The following is a 13,587-nucleotide window of genomic DNA, read 5'->3' as shown; positions in this document are numbered from 1 at the left end:
CAATAGCCAAACTATTGGAAGTTTGGCTCCTGCCTCTCAGAAGGAGCCTCGGTGTCCATCGAAAGATGAATGGATAAAGAAGATGTGGTTTATGTATACAATGGAATATTCCTCAGCCATTAGAAACGACAAATACCCACCATTTGCTTCAACGTGGATGGAACTGGAGGGTATTATGCTGAGTGAAATAAGTCAATCGGAAACAGACAAACATTATATGGTCTCATTCACTTGGGGAATATAAAAATTAGTGAAAGGGAATAAAGGGAAAGGAGATAAAATGAGTGAAAATGTCAGTGAGGGTGACAAAACATTAGAGACAACTAACTCTGGGAAACAAACAAAGGGTAGTGGAGAGGGAGGTGGGTGTGGACTTAGGATGACTGGGTGATGGGGATCCCTGGGTGGCGCAGCGGTTTGGAGCCTGCCTTTGGCCCAGGGCGTGATCCTGGAGACCCGGGATCGAATCCCACGTCGGGCTCCCGGTGCATGGAGCCTGCTTCTCCCTCTGCCTGTGTCTCTGCCTCTCTCTCTCTCACTGTGAGCCTATCATAAAATAGATAAATAAAAAAAAATTAAAAAAAAAAGGATGACTGGGTGATCTGCACTGAGGGGGGTCTTTGCAGGATGATCACTGGGTGTTATGCTTAATGTTGTCAAATTGAACTCCAATAAAATATTTAAATAAATAAAAGATTAAAAAAAGAAACAAATGAGACTGAAAAAGACAAATCCCTATAATTCCACTTATAAGTGGAATCTATAAAATATTTCAATAGATAATGGTCAATTGCAGCTACACTTGTCATGAATATAGCATAATGCATAACCTGTCTAATCACTACATTGTATACCTGGAACTAATGTATCATTGTGTGTCAAATAAACTCAAATATAAAACAATAAGTAATAAATACATAAATGAATAAAAATAAGAATATATGTAATTAAATAACAAATTTAATGAATTCTGTAAAGACCTAATCCCTAAACACCATCACATTTGGGTTTAGGGTACAGATCATAGCAATATAGGGGAACACCTGAATCCACAGTATATAGCAAGGGCACATTGGGGAAATAAAAAACGAGAGATCTTTTGAGACCTGTTGGTTGCAGAGTCTGAGCTGACACTAATGGACACTCTTTTATAATTGAGTAACCTTCTCATTACTCTTGAACCACATGGGCATATGTGCCATCCATCACATTTACCTTTGCTTTTGGCTGGAGTTCCAGGTTCCCAGTTTAGTAATGATGCTTTCATCAGAAACATATTAACAGCTCTTGTAAACCAAAAACTGGACCAGATGTTTTTAGCTCCTCATGCCATCTTGTTCTTCATGAGTGGATGTCAAACTTCTGTGTATCTTTATCCTGGAAGGGAACAACATACTTATTGAACTGATCTTTCTTGCCACATAATCCCTGTGCACTCCATCACATGATCCATATACACTGGGCTACAGGAAGCCAACCTGTGTGCTGTACATCCAAGAGACCCCTTCACTGTGACTTCTGATGGAGTATAGCTCAGGGAGTGTCCCTTACATGATTGTGTAATTTTCTACCACCCTTTTCTTACAGGACTGAAGTACTTGTTCTCCCAACTATCAGAAGTGCAAGCACAGATGCTGGGGGAGGAAAACTTTCTAGCCTAAGGTCATGATCCCTCCTGGTGCAGGCCCCAGTCAATGAGTAACCTTTGTGGGGGCCCTATTGCAAGAAGATATGGAAAATCCAACTCAGAATTGCACTCAGGGTGGCTGAGACCTTGGTTGGTTCTGCCTCCAGTTCAACATCTCCCTGAGCCCAATTCGGCTTCCTTCATTGCATGGATGTTGATCATTAGAATATTCCACAATAAATTTCCAGCATGCCTATCTCATTTTTTCAGATGCAACCATTGGGACTGTTTTAAAGACAAGGAGAGATATTTTTTTTCCTTTTGTTTCTTTCCTGCTGGTTTGTGGCTTCCTGCATGTAATGTTTGGCTGGGTCTAAGCACATGTTGTAAGGTGTTTCCTACACAGCCTGTCTAAGTGTAGTCTGCAAATCCGCTCCATCCCTGCATGCTGTCAGAGGGATTTCTGTGTCAAAACATCCTCTTGCAAATATGGAGGTCTGGTACAACCTCTTTATGTTTTCCCACAATAATGCTCACCCTCTTAAATAGTCCTAAATTAATCTTAATTTAGATAGCCAGGTTCATTGTAATTTTATGTAATTTTCTTATAGAGTTCTGAATGGTCTATAACTTTCCTGCTCTAACAGGAAGCTTATCTGTTCCTCATTCTTCTGTCCTTGGGGAATCTGCAGAGCATTTTATCTACATAGAACACAGTCTATTTGCCCCATCACACAGTGGCAGCCCTGTTTTACTTAGAGTGTTGTTAGACTGCTCTTTTGCCCGAGGCACAGCAGAGCTCAAAACAGAAAACTATGAATATTTACTGAAAATTATACTTCCACTCTTGCTGCAAAGTCTTACTTGTAACTTGATATACTACCTGTCTATAATATACTTCTCAAACTTAGCTAGGGACCTGTACTTTTGTCCAGAAAATAATATAGATTGACTTAATGTAGATTTCACTCAGATGGTCATTCGTGTTCTAAATCAGAGTAGGGGCAGCCCGGTGGCTCAGCAGTTTCACGCTGCCTTCAGCGCAGGGCCTGATCCTGGGGACCTGGGATCAGGTCCCACATCGGACTCCCTGCATGGAACCTGCTTCTCCCTCTACCTGTGTCTCTGCTTCTCTCCCTGTGTCTCTCATGAATAAATAAATAAAATCATTTTTTAAAAAATAAATAACGGTTGCATCTTCATTCTCATTAGTATCCATGAATCTTTTTAATTCTTCCTTAATTTCCTGGTTGACACTTTCTTTTTATTATAATAAATTTATTTTTTATTGGTGTTCATTTTGCCAACATACAGAATAACAACCAGTGCTCATCCCGTCAAGTGCCCCCCTCAGTGCCCATCACCCATTCACCTCCCCCCCCCCCCGCCATCCTCCCCTTCCACCACCCCTAGTTCGTTTCACAGAGTTAGGAGTCTTTATGTCCTGTCTCCCTTTCTGATATTTCCCACACATTTCTTCTCCCTTCCCTTCTATTCCCTTTCACTATTTTTTATATTCCCCAAATGAATGAGAACATATAATGTTTGTCCTTCTCCGATTGACTTACTTCACTCAGCATAATACCCTCCAGTTCCCCTTTCATCTTTTAGCAGGATGGTCCTTAAACTCCACATGTTTGAGGTCCTTCCAAACTTCTTGTTGTGATTTAGTTCTAATTTCAAGGCATTATGGTCTGAGAATATGCAGGGGACGATCCCAATCTTTTGGTATTGGTTCAGACCTGATTTGTGACCCAGTATGTGGTCTATTCTGGAGAAAGTTCCATGTGCACTTGAGAAGAATGTGTATTCAGTTGCGTTTGGATGTAAAGTTCTGTAGATATCTGTGAAATCCATCTGGTCCAGTGTATCATTTAAAGCTCTCGTTTCGTTGGAAATGTTGTGCTTAGAAGACCTATCAAGTGTAGAAAGTGCTAGATTGAAGTCACCAAGTGTAAGTGTATTATTATCTCAGTATATCTTAACTTTGGTTATTAATTGATTGATAAATATGGCAGCTCCCACATTCGGGGCATATATATTGAGGATTGTTAAGTCCTCTTGTTGGATAGATCCTTTATGTATGATAAAGTGTCCATCTTCATTTCTCACTACCGTTTTCGGGGTAAATTTTAGTTTATCTGATATAAGGATGGCTACCCCTGCTTTCTTTTGAGGACCATTTGAATGGTAAATGTTTCTCCAACCTTTTATTTTCAGGCTGTAGGTGTCCTTCTGTCTAACATGAGTCTCTTGTAGACAGCAAATAGATAGGTCCTGCTTTTTTATCCAGTCTGACACCCTGCGTCTTTTGATGGGGTCATTAAGCCTGTTCACATTCAGAGTTACTATTGAAAGATATGAGTTTAGTGTCATCATGATATCTATTCACTCCTTGCTTTTGTGGATTGTTCCACTGGACTTCTTCTTAAAGGGGATTTTAAGAGTGCCCCTTAAAATTTCTCGCAGAGCTGGTTTGGAGGTCACATATTCTTTCAGTTCCTGCCTGTCTTGGAAGCTCTTTATCTCTCCTTCCATTCTGAATGAGAGCCTTGCTGGATAAAGTATTCTTGGTTACATATTTTTTCTCATTTAGGACCCTGAATATATCCTGCCAGCCCTTTCTGGCCTGCCATGTCTCTGTGGAGAGGTCTGCTGTTACCCTAATACTCTTCCCCATAAAAGTCATGGATTTCTTGTCTCTTGCTGCTTTAAGGATCTTCTCTTTATCTTTGGAATTTACAAGCTTCACTATTAAATGTCGAGGTGTTGAATGGTTTTTATTGATTTTGGGGGGAGATCTCTCCATTTCCTGGATCTGAATGCCTGTTTCCCTTCCCAGATTAGGAAAGTTTTCAGCTAGGATTTGTTCAAATACATATTCTGGCCCTCTGTCCCTTTCGGCACCATCGGGAACCCCAATTAAACATAGGTTTTTCTTCCTCAGGCTGTATTTATTTCCCTTAATCTATCTTCATGATCTTTTAATTGTTTGTCTCTTTTTTCCTCAGTTTCCCTCTTTGCCATCAACTTGTCTTCTATATCACTCACTCATTCTTCCACCTAGTTAACCCTCATCGTTAGGACTTGTAGTTTGGATTGCATCTCATTCAATTGATTTTTAATTTCTGCCTGATTAGATCTAAATTCTGCAGTCATGAAGTCTCATGAGTCCTTAATGCTTTTTTCTAGAGCCACCAGTAGCTGTATAATAGTGCTTCTGAATTGTCTTTCTGACATTGAATTGTAATCCAGATTTTGTAACTCTGTGGGAGAGAGGACTGTTTCTGATTCTTTCTTTTGAGGTGAGGTTTTCCTTCTAGTCATTTTGCTCAGTACAGAGTGGCGAAAAACAAGTTGTATTGGGAAAAGGAGAAAAAGAGAGGAGAGAAAGAAGGAAAGAAAAGAGAAAAAGAAAAAAGGAAGAAAAAAAGAGAAGAAAAAGAAAAAGAAAAAGAAAGAAAGGAAAAAAGGGTGGGGGAAGCAAACAGAAATCAAAAAGCAAAAAAATAAAATAAAAAATAAAATAAACAAATAAATAAATAAAAATAAATCAGAGTAGGATTTGCCACTTTGATAAAATTCAACATTCAGAGGCAGAAGTTTAAAATTTACAATGTGCTTACCTCCTAAACAGATAAATGACACTTCTTACAGCTCACATGGATTAAGCAATTCTACATGTATACACATATATATATGTATATATACGTATGCATATATAAGTTTTATAAGTGTATATATATGAGTATGTATACACCTACATATATACAGTGGTATATACATATATAAGTATTATAAGTGCATATATATATATTTCTTCATTTATTTATTTATTTATTTATTTATTTATTTATTTGATTCCAGTAGTTAACATACAGAGTAATATCAGTTGGAAGAATACAATATAGTAATTCAACACTTCCATATAACACCTGGTACTCATCATAACAAGTGTACTCCTTAATTCCTATCACCCATTTTTATATATATTCTTGGGTAAGCCAAGGCAAATGGAGTCATAAAAATGTAGCCAAGAACCAAGGTTTGCTTTGAAACTGAAAATACATAGTACAAACAATAATAAAATATTTTAAAAGAATCCATATCAAATCAAACTTCAAAGTGTTTCACACACACACACACACACACAAAACAAGCAAACAAATTTAAAAAAGTGCTTGACACAATAAATGCATTCTTCTCTGTTCTTACCATTATCATAGATTTTATAACTTAGCTATAAATATTAAGTAAAATAAAATAACAGGGTAAAGTAAAATCACAAATATACAAGCAAACAAACTTATGACACGGCGTCAAATTAAGTTTAATGATAAAACAATAGCTAAATCCTACCATGGGTTTGATCATTTTGATTACTGTCTTTGATAAAAGCTATCTTTCAATAGTGCACTCTAATCTGCCCCATCAAAATTTTAAGAATTAGTGCAAGTATCACATTATTTAACTCCTTGATTTTTAAAAATCATTCCTTTTTATAGATAGCTATTTACATTTTACTTTTGATTATAGATGATTCTATTATTTTAATATTAATTAATCATAGCTTTCTGAAAGAATGCACAATCTTTAAAATCTTTGAAAATAAAACATTTTCATCATCCCAAGAGACTTATGCAAGTCTGCTATACTAGTAAGATGGTATTTTTATCAAAAGATGTCAATAGGCCACACCCTTTAATAGGACAGTCTAGACAGTGATATGAGTGAGTTTGATGTTGCCACACTATAAGATCCTTCCTCCTCCCAAAGAGAAGCATTAGGATGATTCTGCTCAGAAAATATACAGATCCAGCTTGTTGAAGATCATCATTTTATATATGTAAGTAGTTCATAGTCATCTCTAATATTTAGTAAGTTCTGAACCCCAGAAAATCTAAAGTCACATTACTTTCTCTATGTAGTCTTACAAATATAGTTATTTTTATATCCCACAATGTGAAAATGAAAATATATGTTAGCTGACACAATCATCAGGTAAAGTCTTTTGCAGTAACTTGTCAACTCAGTTAATAAAGGATTTAGCTGTTATTATGTTATTTTTAACAGAACAGATTGATTAATCATCCTGGTATTCTGAGAGAAAAAATTACAGTGTTTAGTGTAAGTTTCTGATGGGAATCGGAAACATACAGAAGGAAAATTATCAGCATGCTCTAAATTTTCTGTGATTACACTTTGAGAAAAAAAAAGGAGTATAAGCTCATGCCTTCTATTATCATTGAAAAATATATTATTTTATAATTTAAGTAAAGATACCACAATTTCAGCACCTTTCTAAGTAAACAACTGAAAACATAAGAAATGATCTCCCTTTTAGCCAGAGGAAAAAAGGTCAGAATACTAAATTTTCCAACGTCAGTGTTAGTCAGTGTTGAACTTTCATTCTTCCATTTTAGATAATTTATTTCAGGATAAGTTAATTTCTTACTTGGATTTTCAACCACTTTGTATGCATACTCAATTAAAAATTATCCTGTAGAATCTTCTTTGTGCAGACTTTCTAACATTTAACTAGTGAAAAATTGTGTCTCTTGTAAAATATATTTAGGATTTTTGATAAAACAAATAACTTAAGATTGTTGTTCTTGGAAAAATATGATTTCCTACCAGTGATTTTAATTGACACATTTAGTAGATCTTACTAGTAAATACTATAAACAAAATAGCATGTTGAGTTGACAATCAGACCCATGATGAAGGATGGTTTTTATACATATATTTCACCTTAAAATAATGCATATATATATATATGTATGTATGTATACATATATATACCTATCTCCATTCAATAGCTAAGCACTAATAATTCCAAATTTTTTAAAAACTTAAAGAAAGTTTAAGTTCAAAAGAAAAAGTATTTACTAAATGTAATAATTTTAGCTGTAATGAGTCTATAAACACATTCATCTCTCTTGCATGCATGTAAATGGGGAAAAAGTAGCTATAATTACTCTATTATCAATCTGTATCTATTCACATACAATTTTTAAAATATATGAAAAATTCCATTAAATTTATCCATAAATAGACAATTGAAGTGAATGATAGAAGCCATTTTTTTGTCCATAGATGCAATGAATTAATAAAGAAAATATTGTATGCATTAAAAGGGATACTATTCAACTTAGAACAGAAGGAAATTCTTACACACGATACAACATGAGTGATCGTTGAGGATATGACATTAAGTGAAACAAGCCAATCACAAAAAGACAAACTCTGGGTTTTGAGATCCTTCAGGAAAGCACTAGAGAGACCCATAATTAGGGAATTCATACAGTTCCTAGATGTGCAGAGTGCAAACGTTACAGATTTGAGGGTGTGCAAATAACAAAATTTTGGGAAATGCAGTGTAAATCTATGAGGAGGAAGTATGCTTCTATGTTTAACTTTGAAACAACCAACTAAAACCCTGAAGTAGAATGCTGTCAGGATAATGATGATGCTGAAGCAATGGAGTTAGGGATTGAGTGAGCTTTCTGAACTTTCTGTCTTTATTGGCATTTCAGTACAAGAGGCATATGTAAATCGGGGACAAATAAAATGACAATGGAAGAGTTGAACTCCTGAAATGTCATTTCATTGAATTAGATGACATCTTTGAGATTGAATTAACATCTTCATTCCTTCAGTTATGATCCTATTCACTCAACAAGTGAGAGCAGTTTCAGTACTAGCATATCAGGGATGAATATGTCTTTAGAGATATACATTCTCTTGGGACTGAAGAAGAAATGAACTTATCTACATTGGATGCTAATATTTTATTTTCTCCTATTTGGCCAAAGAAGATTGTGTTTTTAACTCTGAAGGGAAAACATATCATTACACAAGATCTCTTTATACAGTTAATGAAATGTTGCATTTAGTACCATTGTCTTGCATTGGGAAACATATTCTAGGAAGGTAATTATTTTATTCAATGTTTAACTTGAAAAAGTCAAACTATTAATTCCAAATAAATTTATGGTTATATCTACAGACAAATTCCTTCCACTTCTTACACCTGAAAATATAACTTCTCAGGATGCCTGAGTGGTTCAGTGGTTAAGCGTCTGCCTTGGGCTCAGTGTGTGATCCTCGAGTCCACAGATCGAGTCCCACATTGGGCTCCCTGCATGGAGCCTGCTTCTCCCTCTGTCTATGTCTCTGCCTCTCTCTGCGTGTGTCTCTCATGAATAAATAAATAAATAAAATCTTTAAAAAATATATAACTTTTCTTCTTTGGAAAGTAAAAATGCCTTCCCAGTTTAATCAATGTCAGGAAAAACATTCAGATTTTTATAGGTTCCAATCAATTATGGTGTGTTTGATACATCCAATCCTCATTAACAAAGACCTAGCTTTTATCTTGCTGAACACATTGATTTAATTCATCTTGTAAGAATCTTGACTATGCATGGTAAAAGCAAGCACAGACATGAATAAACTGAATATTTTACTCCTTGTCCATTATGTTGATATCAGGTAGCACAAATATAGGTTTATAAAGTATTTTAAATTCATCAAGAAATTTTATTCTTTATATCAATTAAGCAAACTAAATCTGAGGAGTGTTTATATTGAAAATGAAAATAACATTATGTCCAAGCTAAAAAGACTGCAAGTCACAGATGAAGGATGTGGTATAGTTTTTAACATTTTCACACAAATTCTTTTCATGAAAAATGTAATTGAATAGAGCATTGTAAATGATGAAACTGTCATCTTTTTCTTCATTTGCAGTGTCACTCTTTTATGAAATCATGAATATCTGGAACACCACCTCAGATTTCATTCTCCTGGGACTCTTTCACCACACAGAAGCCCACCTTTTTCTCTTTTCAATGGTTCTGACAATTGCTTTCGGCTCCCTCATGGGCAATGCCCTCATGATTCTCCTGATTCACCGGGATGTCCGGCTCCACACACCCATGTACTTCCTACTGAGTCAACTCTCTCTCATGGACATGATGCTGATCTCCACCATTGTGCCCAAAATGGCAGCTGACTACTTAAGTGGCAAGAAGTCCATCTCCCCGGCTGGCTGTGGGCTTCAGATCTTCTTCTTCATCACTTTGGAAGGAAGCGAGTGCTTCCTCTTAGCATCCATGTCCTATGACCGCTATATGGCTGTTTGCCACCCACTGAGGTACCCCGTTCTCATGAGCTGGCAATTATGCCTGAGAATGACAGTGGGGTCCTGGTCCCTGGGGGCAGCTGATGGTCTCATGCAGGCTGCTGCCACCCTGAGTTTTCCATTCTGTGGTGCACGTGAGATCAATCATTTCTTCTGTGAGGCCCCCACTCTGGTGCGTTTGGCTTGTGCTGACACGTTTGTTTTTGAGTATGTCATGTATATCTGCTGTGTATTAATGCTGCTTGTCCCACTTTCTCTCATCCTGATTTCCTATAGTCTCATCCTTGCTGCGATTCTCCAGATGCGTTCTAGAGAAGCCCGCAAGAAAGCTTTTGCCACCTGTTCCTCACATCTCTCTGTGGTGGGACTCTTTTATGGAGCAGCTATTTTTATCTACATGAGACCCAAATCCTACAGGTCAGCTAACCATGATAAAATAGTGTCAGTGTTCTATACGATCTTCACTCCTTTATTGAACCCCATCATCTATAGTATGAGGAACAGTGAAGTCAAGGGAGCCCTGAGAAAGTGTATGGGTCAATGTGCTGCCTTACATCATAAATAAGATTATATTGATTTGTCCCAAATTTCAAAACCAAACAAAAGGAATTATGTGAAATTACCTAGGGAATAGTTATATATGTATTATATCTATTTGTTACTATTTTACTTTGAAATGCAGTCACAACTATGTATTTTGGGTCTTTTTTATGAATAATAATTATTTTATATTATCTTAAAAATTTTTAGCCTTTTTTTCTTTTTCAAGTTTTTAATTTAATATACAATGAAACATTGATTTCTAGTATAGAATTTAGCAATTCAACACTTAAATACAACACCAGTGTTCTCCACAAATGCCCTCCTTAATCCCCTATTTCCTATTTAACCAATTCCCTCACACATCCCCTCTGGAAACTATCCTTTAATAAGTGAAAATACAGTTGCTTCAATTACATCCTTTATGTAATTATTATAATTATAATTTAGGTAATTGAAGCAACTTTATCCTATAAAGAATAAACATCTAGAGTTCATAAATAACTCAAAACTCAAAACAAACATATAAAAATATGAGTTAAGTTTTAAATACACAGTTCTCCAGAGAATATACATAAATACTTGATAAGTACATAGAAGATAGTCTATCACTACTCATTAGGGAAATGTAAATAAAAACACAATGAAACATCCTTTTCACCCATTATGAAATATATTATTAAACAATAAATAATAAAAATGTGGAGAAAATGTAATCTGGTTCATTAATTTTTTTTTAACCTCTTAGCACACCCTCAATGGGAATGTAAAATGGTTAGGTGCTGTGAAAAAACAGTATGACAATTTTCTGAAAGCTTAACATTGAATTATCATATAATTTGGTAATCAAAAGATATGCAAAAAATAATTGAAAACAAGAACTTGAGACAATATCTGTGCACAAATGTTGATAGCAGCATAATTCACAATGCCAAAGGTTTTTTTAAAAATGCCGATAGGAATGCAGAAATGAAAATAATAATACACAATGTATTATTATTTGCACTTAAAATGAATGAAATTCTGATACATCCTACAATGCAGATGAATCTTGAGAAAATTTGTCTAAGTGAAATTAAGCCAAACAAAGAAGAATATTGTATGGTTCCACTTTTTTTTAAAGATTATATTTATTCATTCATGATAGACAGAGAGAGAGAGAGAGAGACGCAGAGGGAGAAGCAGGCTCCATACATGGAGCCTGACATGAGACTTGATCCTGGTCTCCAGGTTCATGCCCTGGGCCAAAGGCAGGTGCCAAACCTCTGAGCCACCCAGGGATCCCCACAACTAGCTTCGTTCTTAATGGAGTTAGAACCTAGCACGTTTCTAGGTGAGGAGGTTCCATTAAAGCACTGTACTGTACTTGGAGACACAAAGCGTTCCAGGCCTGCAACTTGCTGCTTGCCCCTCACACAGCTTCTGACAATCATTTAAGATCAGATGTTAGCAACTATATCCACAGGCAGTGTGAAAGTTCCAGGGACAGCATGTGTGTTCACCTCTCTGAAGGAGTCTGTCTTGTAGCTAGCATACAAGGATATTTGCTCCTATGGGAGCTACAAGAAAACACCGTTCTACTGTAGGAATTTCCATTACAAAAGGTGTATTGAACTCGGATACACAAGCCTTCCATGCCTGCAGCTTGCCATTTTCATGACAAACTTACTTCTGAGAGTTGAGCTTATTGCAGGACCCTCTTGCGTCCTGATTGCCTGTAGACTTGGCTTCCAACATCTCTATGTTAGATGCTGGCAGAAGTTGTGTGAAAAGCATGTGGAAGTTGCAGGCCCAGAAGTCCGGTGTATCCAATTCAATACAGAGATTTCCCAGTAACATGCTCAGTTAGAATGGAGCTAGGTTCTGACTCGCACAAATGAGAAGCTAGCTGAAATTTGGCTTTAAGGAATACTTACTTCTGAGAGTTGAGCCTAGGTGCGGTCCCTCACAGTTCCACACTGCCTGGGGATTTAGTTTTCAGCATCCTCATTTAGATGCCTGAGAGAAAAAAAAGTAGATGCCTGAGAGAAGAGCATGAGAGGCAAATGGCAAGCTGCAGGCCTGGAAGTCTTGTAGACGTCTCTGAGTTTAATACAGCTTTTGCCTAGGAAAATCCTACTGCACAATGGTTCCACTTTTATGAGGTGCTTGGAATAGGCAAATTATCAAGACAGAAATAATTGTTAGTAGGACTGTAGAGTGGGGGAATGGGGAATTATTATTTATAAAGTGAGAAGCTTCAATTTGGAATGGTGAAAATATTCTAGAGATGGATAGCAATGATGAGTGAACAAAAATATGAATACACTTATGTCACTGAATTTCACAAAGATAGTTAAAATTATGAAATTTGTAATATATATTTTAGAATAAATTAGAAAAGAACCCTTTATTTTTTTCATTGGTCTTTAGATGATTTTATTTCTTGTATTTTTCCATTGCTCCCTATTCTTCATTGACTTCCTTTTTTTTAATAATAAATTTATTTTTTACTGGTGTTCAATTTGCCAACATACAGAATAACACCCAGTGCTCATCCCGTCAAGTGCCCCCCTCAGTGCCCGTCACCCATTCACCTCCACCTCCCGCCCTCCTCCCCTTCCACCACCCCTAGTTCGTTTCCCAGAGTTAGGAGTCTTTATGTTCTGTCTCCCTTTCTGATATTTCCTACCCATTTCTTCTCCCTTCCCTTCTATTCCCTTTCACTATTATTTATATTCCCCAAATGAATGAGACCATATAATGTTTGTCCTTCTCCGATTGACTTACTTCACTCAGCATAATACCCTCCAGTTCCATCCACGTTGAAGCAAATGGTGGGTATTTGTCGTTTCTAATGGCTGAGTAATATTCCATTGTATACATAAACCACATCTTCTTTATCCATTCATCTTCTGATGGACACCGAGGCTCCTTCCACAGTTTGGCTATTGTGGACATTGCTGCTAGAAACATCGGGGTGCAGGTGTCCCGGCGTTTCATTGCATCTGAATCTTTGGGGTAAATCCCCAACAGTGCAGTTGCTGGGTCATAGGGCAGGTCTATTTTTAACTCTTTGAGGAACCTCCACACAGTTTTCCAGAGTGGCTGCACCAGTTCACATTCCCACCAACAGTGCAAGAGTGTTCCCCTTTTCTACGCATCCTCTCCAACATTTGTTGTTTCCTGCCTTGTTAGTTTTCCCCATTCTCACTGGTGTGAGGTGGTATCTCATTGTGGTTTTGATTTGTATTTCCCTGATGGCAAGTGATACAGAGCATTTTCTCTTGTGCTT

The 13,587-nt window shown here is 36.6% G+C and overlaps 1 protein-coding gene across 1 annotated transcript; it reads left to right on the top strand.

The window, feature by feature from the left end:
• The first annotated feature begins 9,345 nt into the window (after positions 1–9,345).
• LOC129515055 (olfactory receptor 2T8-like) lies at positions 9,346–10,338 on the top strand. The gene has a single exon (XM_055333765.1). It carries the CDS (start codon positions 9,346–9,348, stop codon positions 10,336–10,338), a length of 993 nt encoding a protein of 330 aa, XP_055189740.1.
• The last annotated feature ends 3,249 nt before the right edge of the window (positions 10,339–13,587 follow it).

The sequence above is a fragment of the Nyctereutes procyonoides genome, unplaced genomic scaffold, assembly GCF_905146905.1.
Source record: "Nyctereutes procyonoides isolate TBG_1078 unplaced genomic scaffold, NYPRO_anot_genome, whole genome shotgun sequence".
Taxonomy (NCBI): domain Eukaryota; kingdom Metazoa; phylum Chordata; class Mammalia; order Carnivora; family Canidae; genus Nyctereutes; species Nyctereutes procyonoides.
Note: the sequence above shows the minus strand (reverse complement) of the source record. Positions and strands in the feature narration are given on the sequence as shown.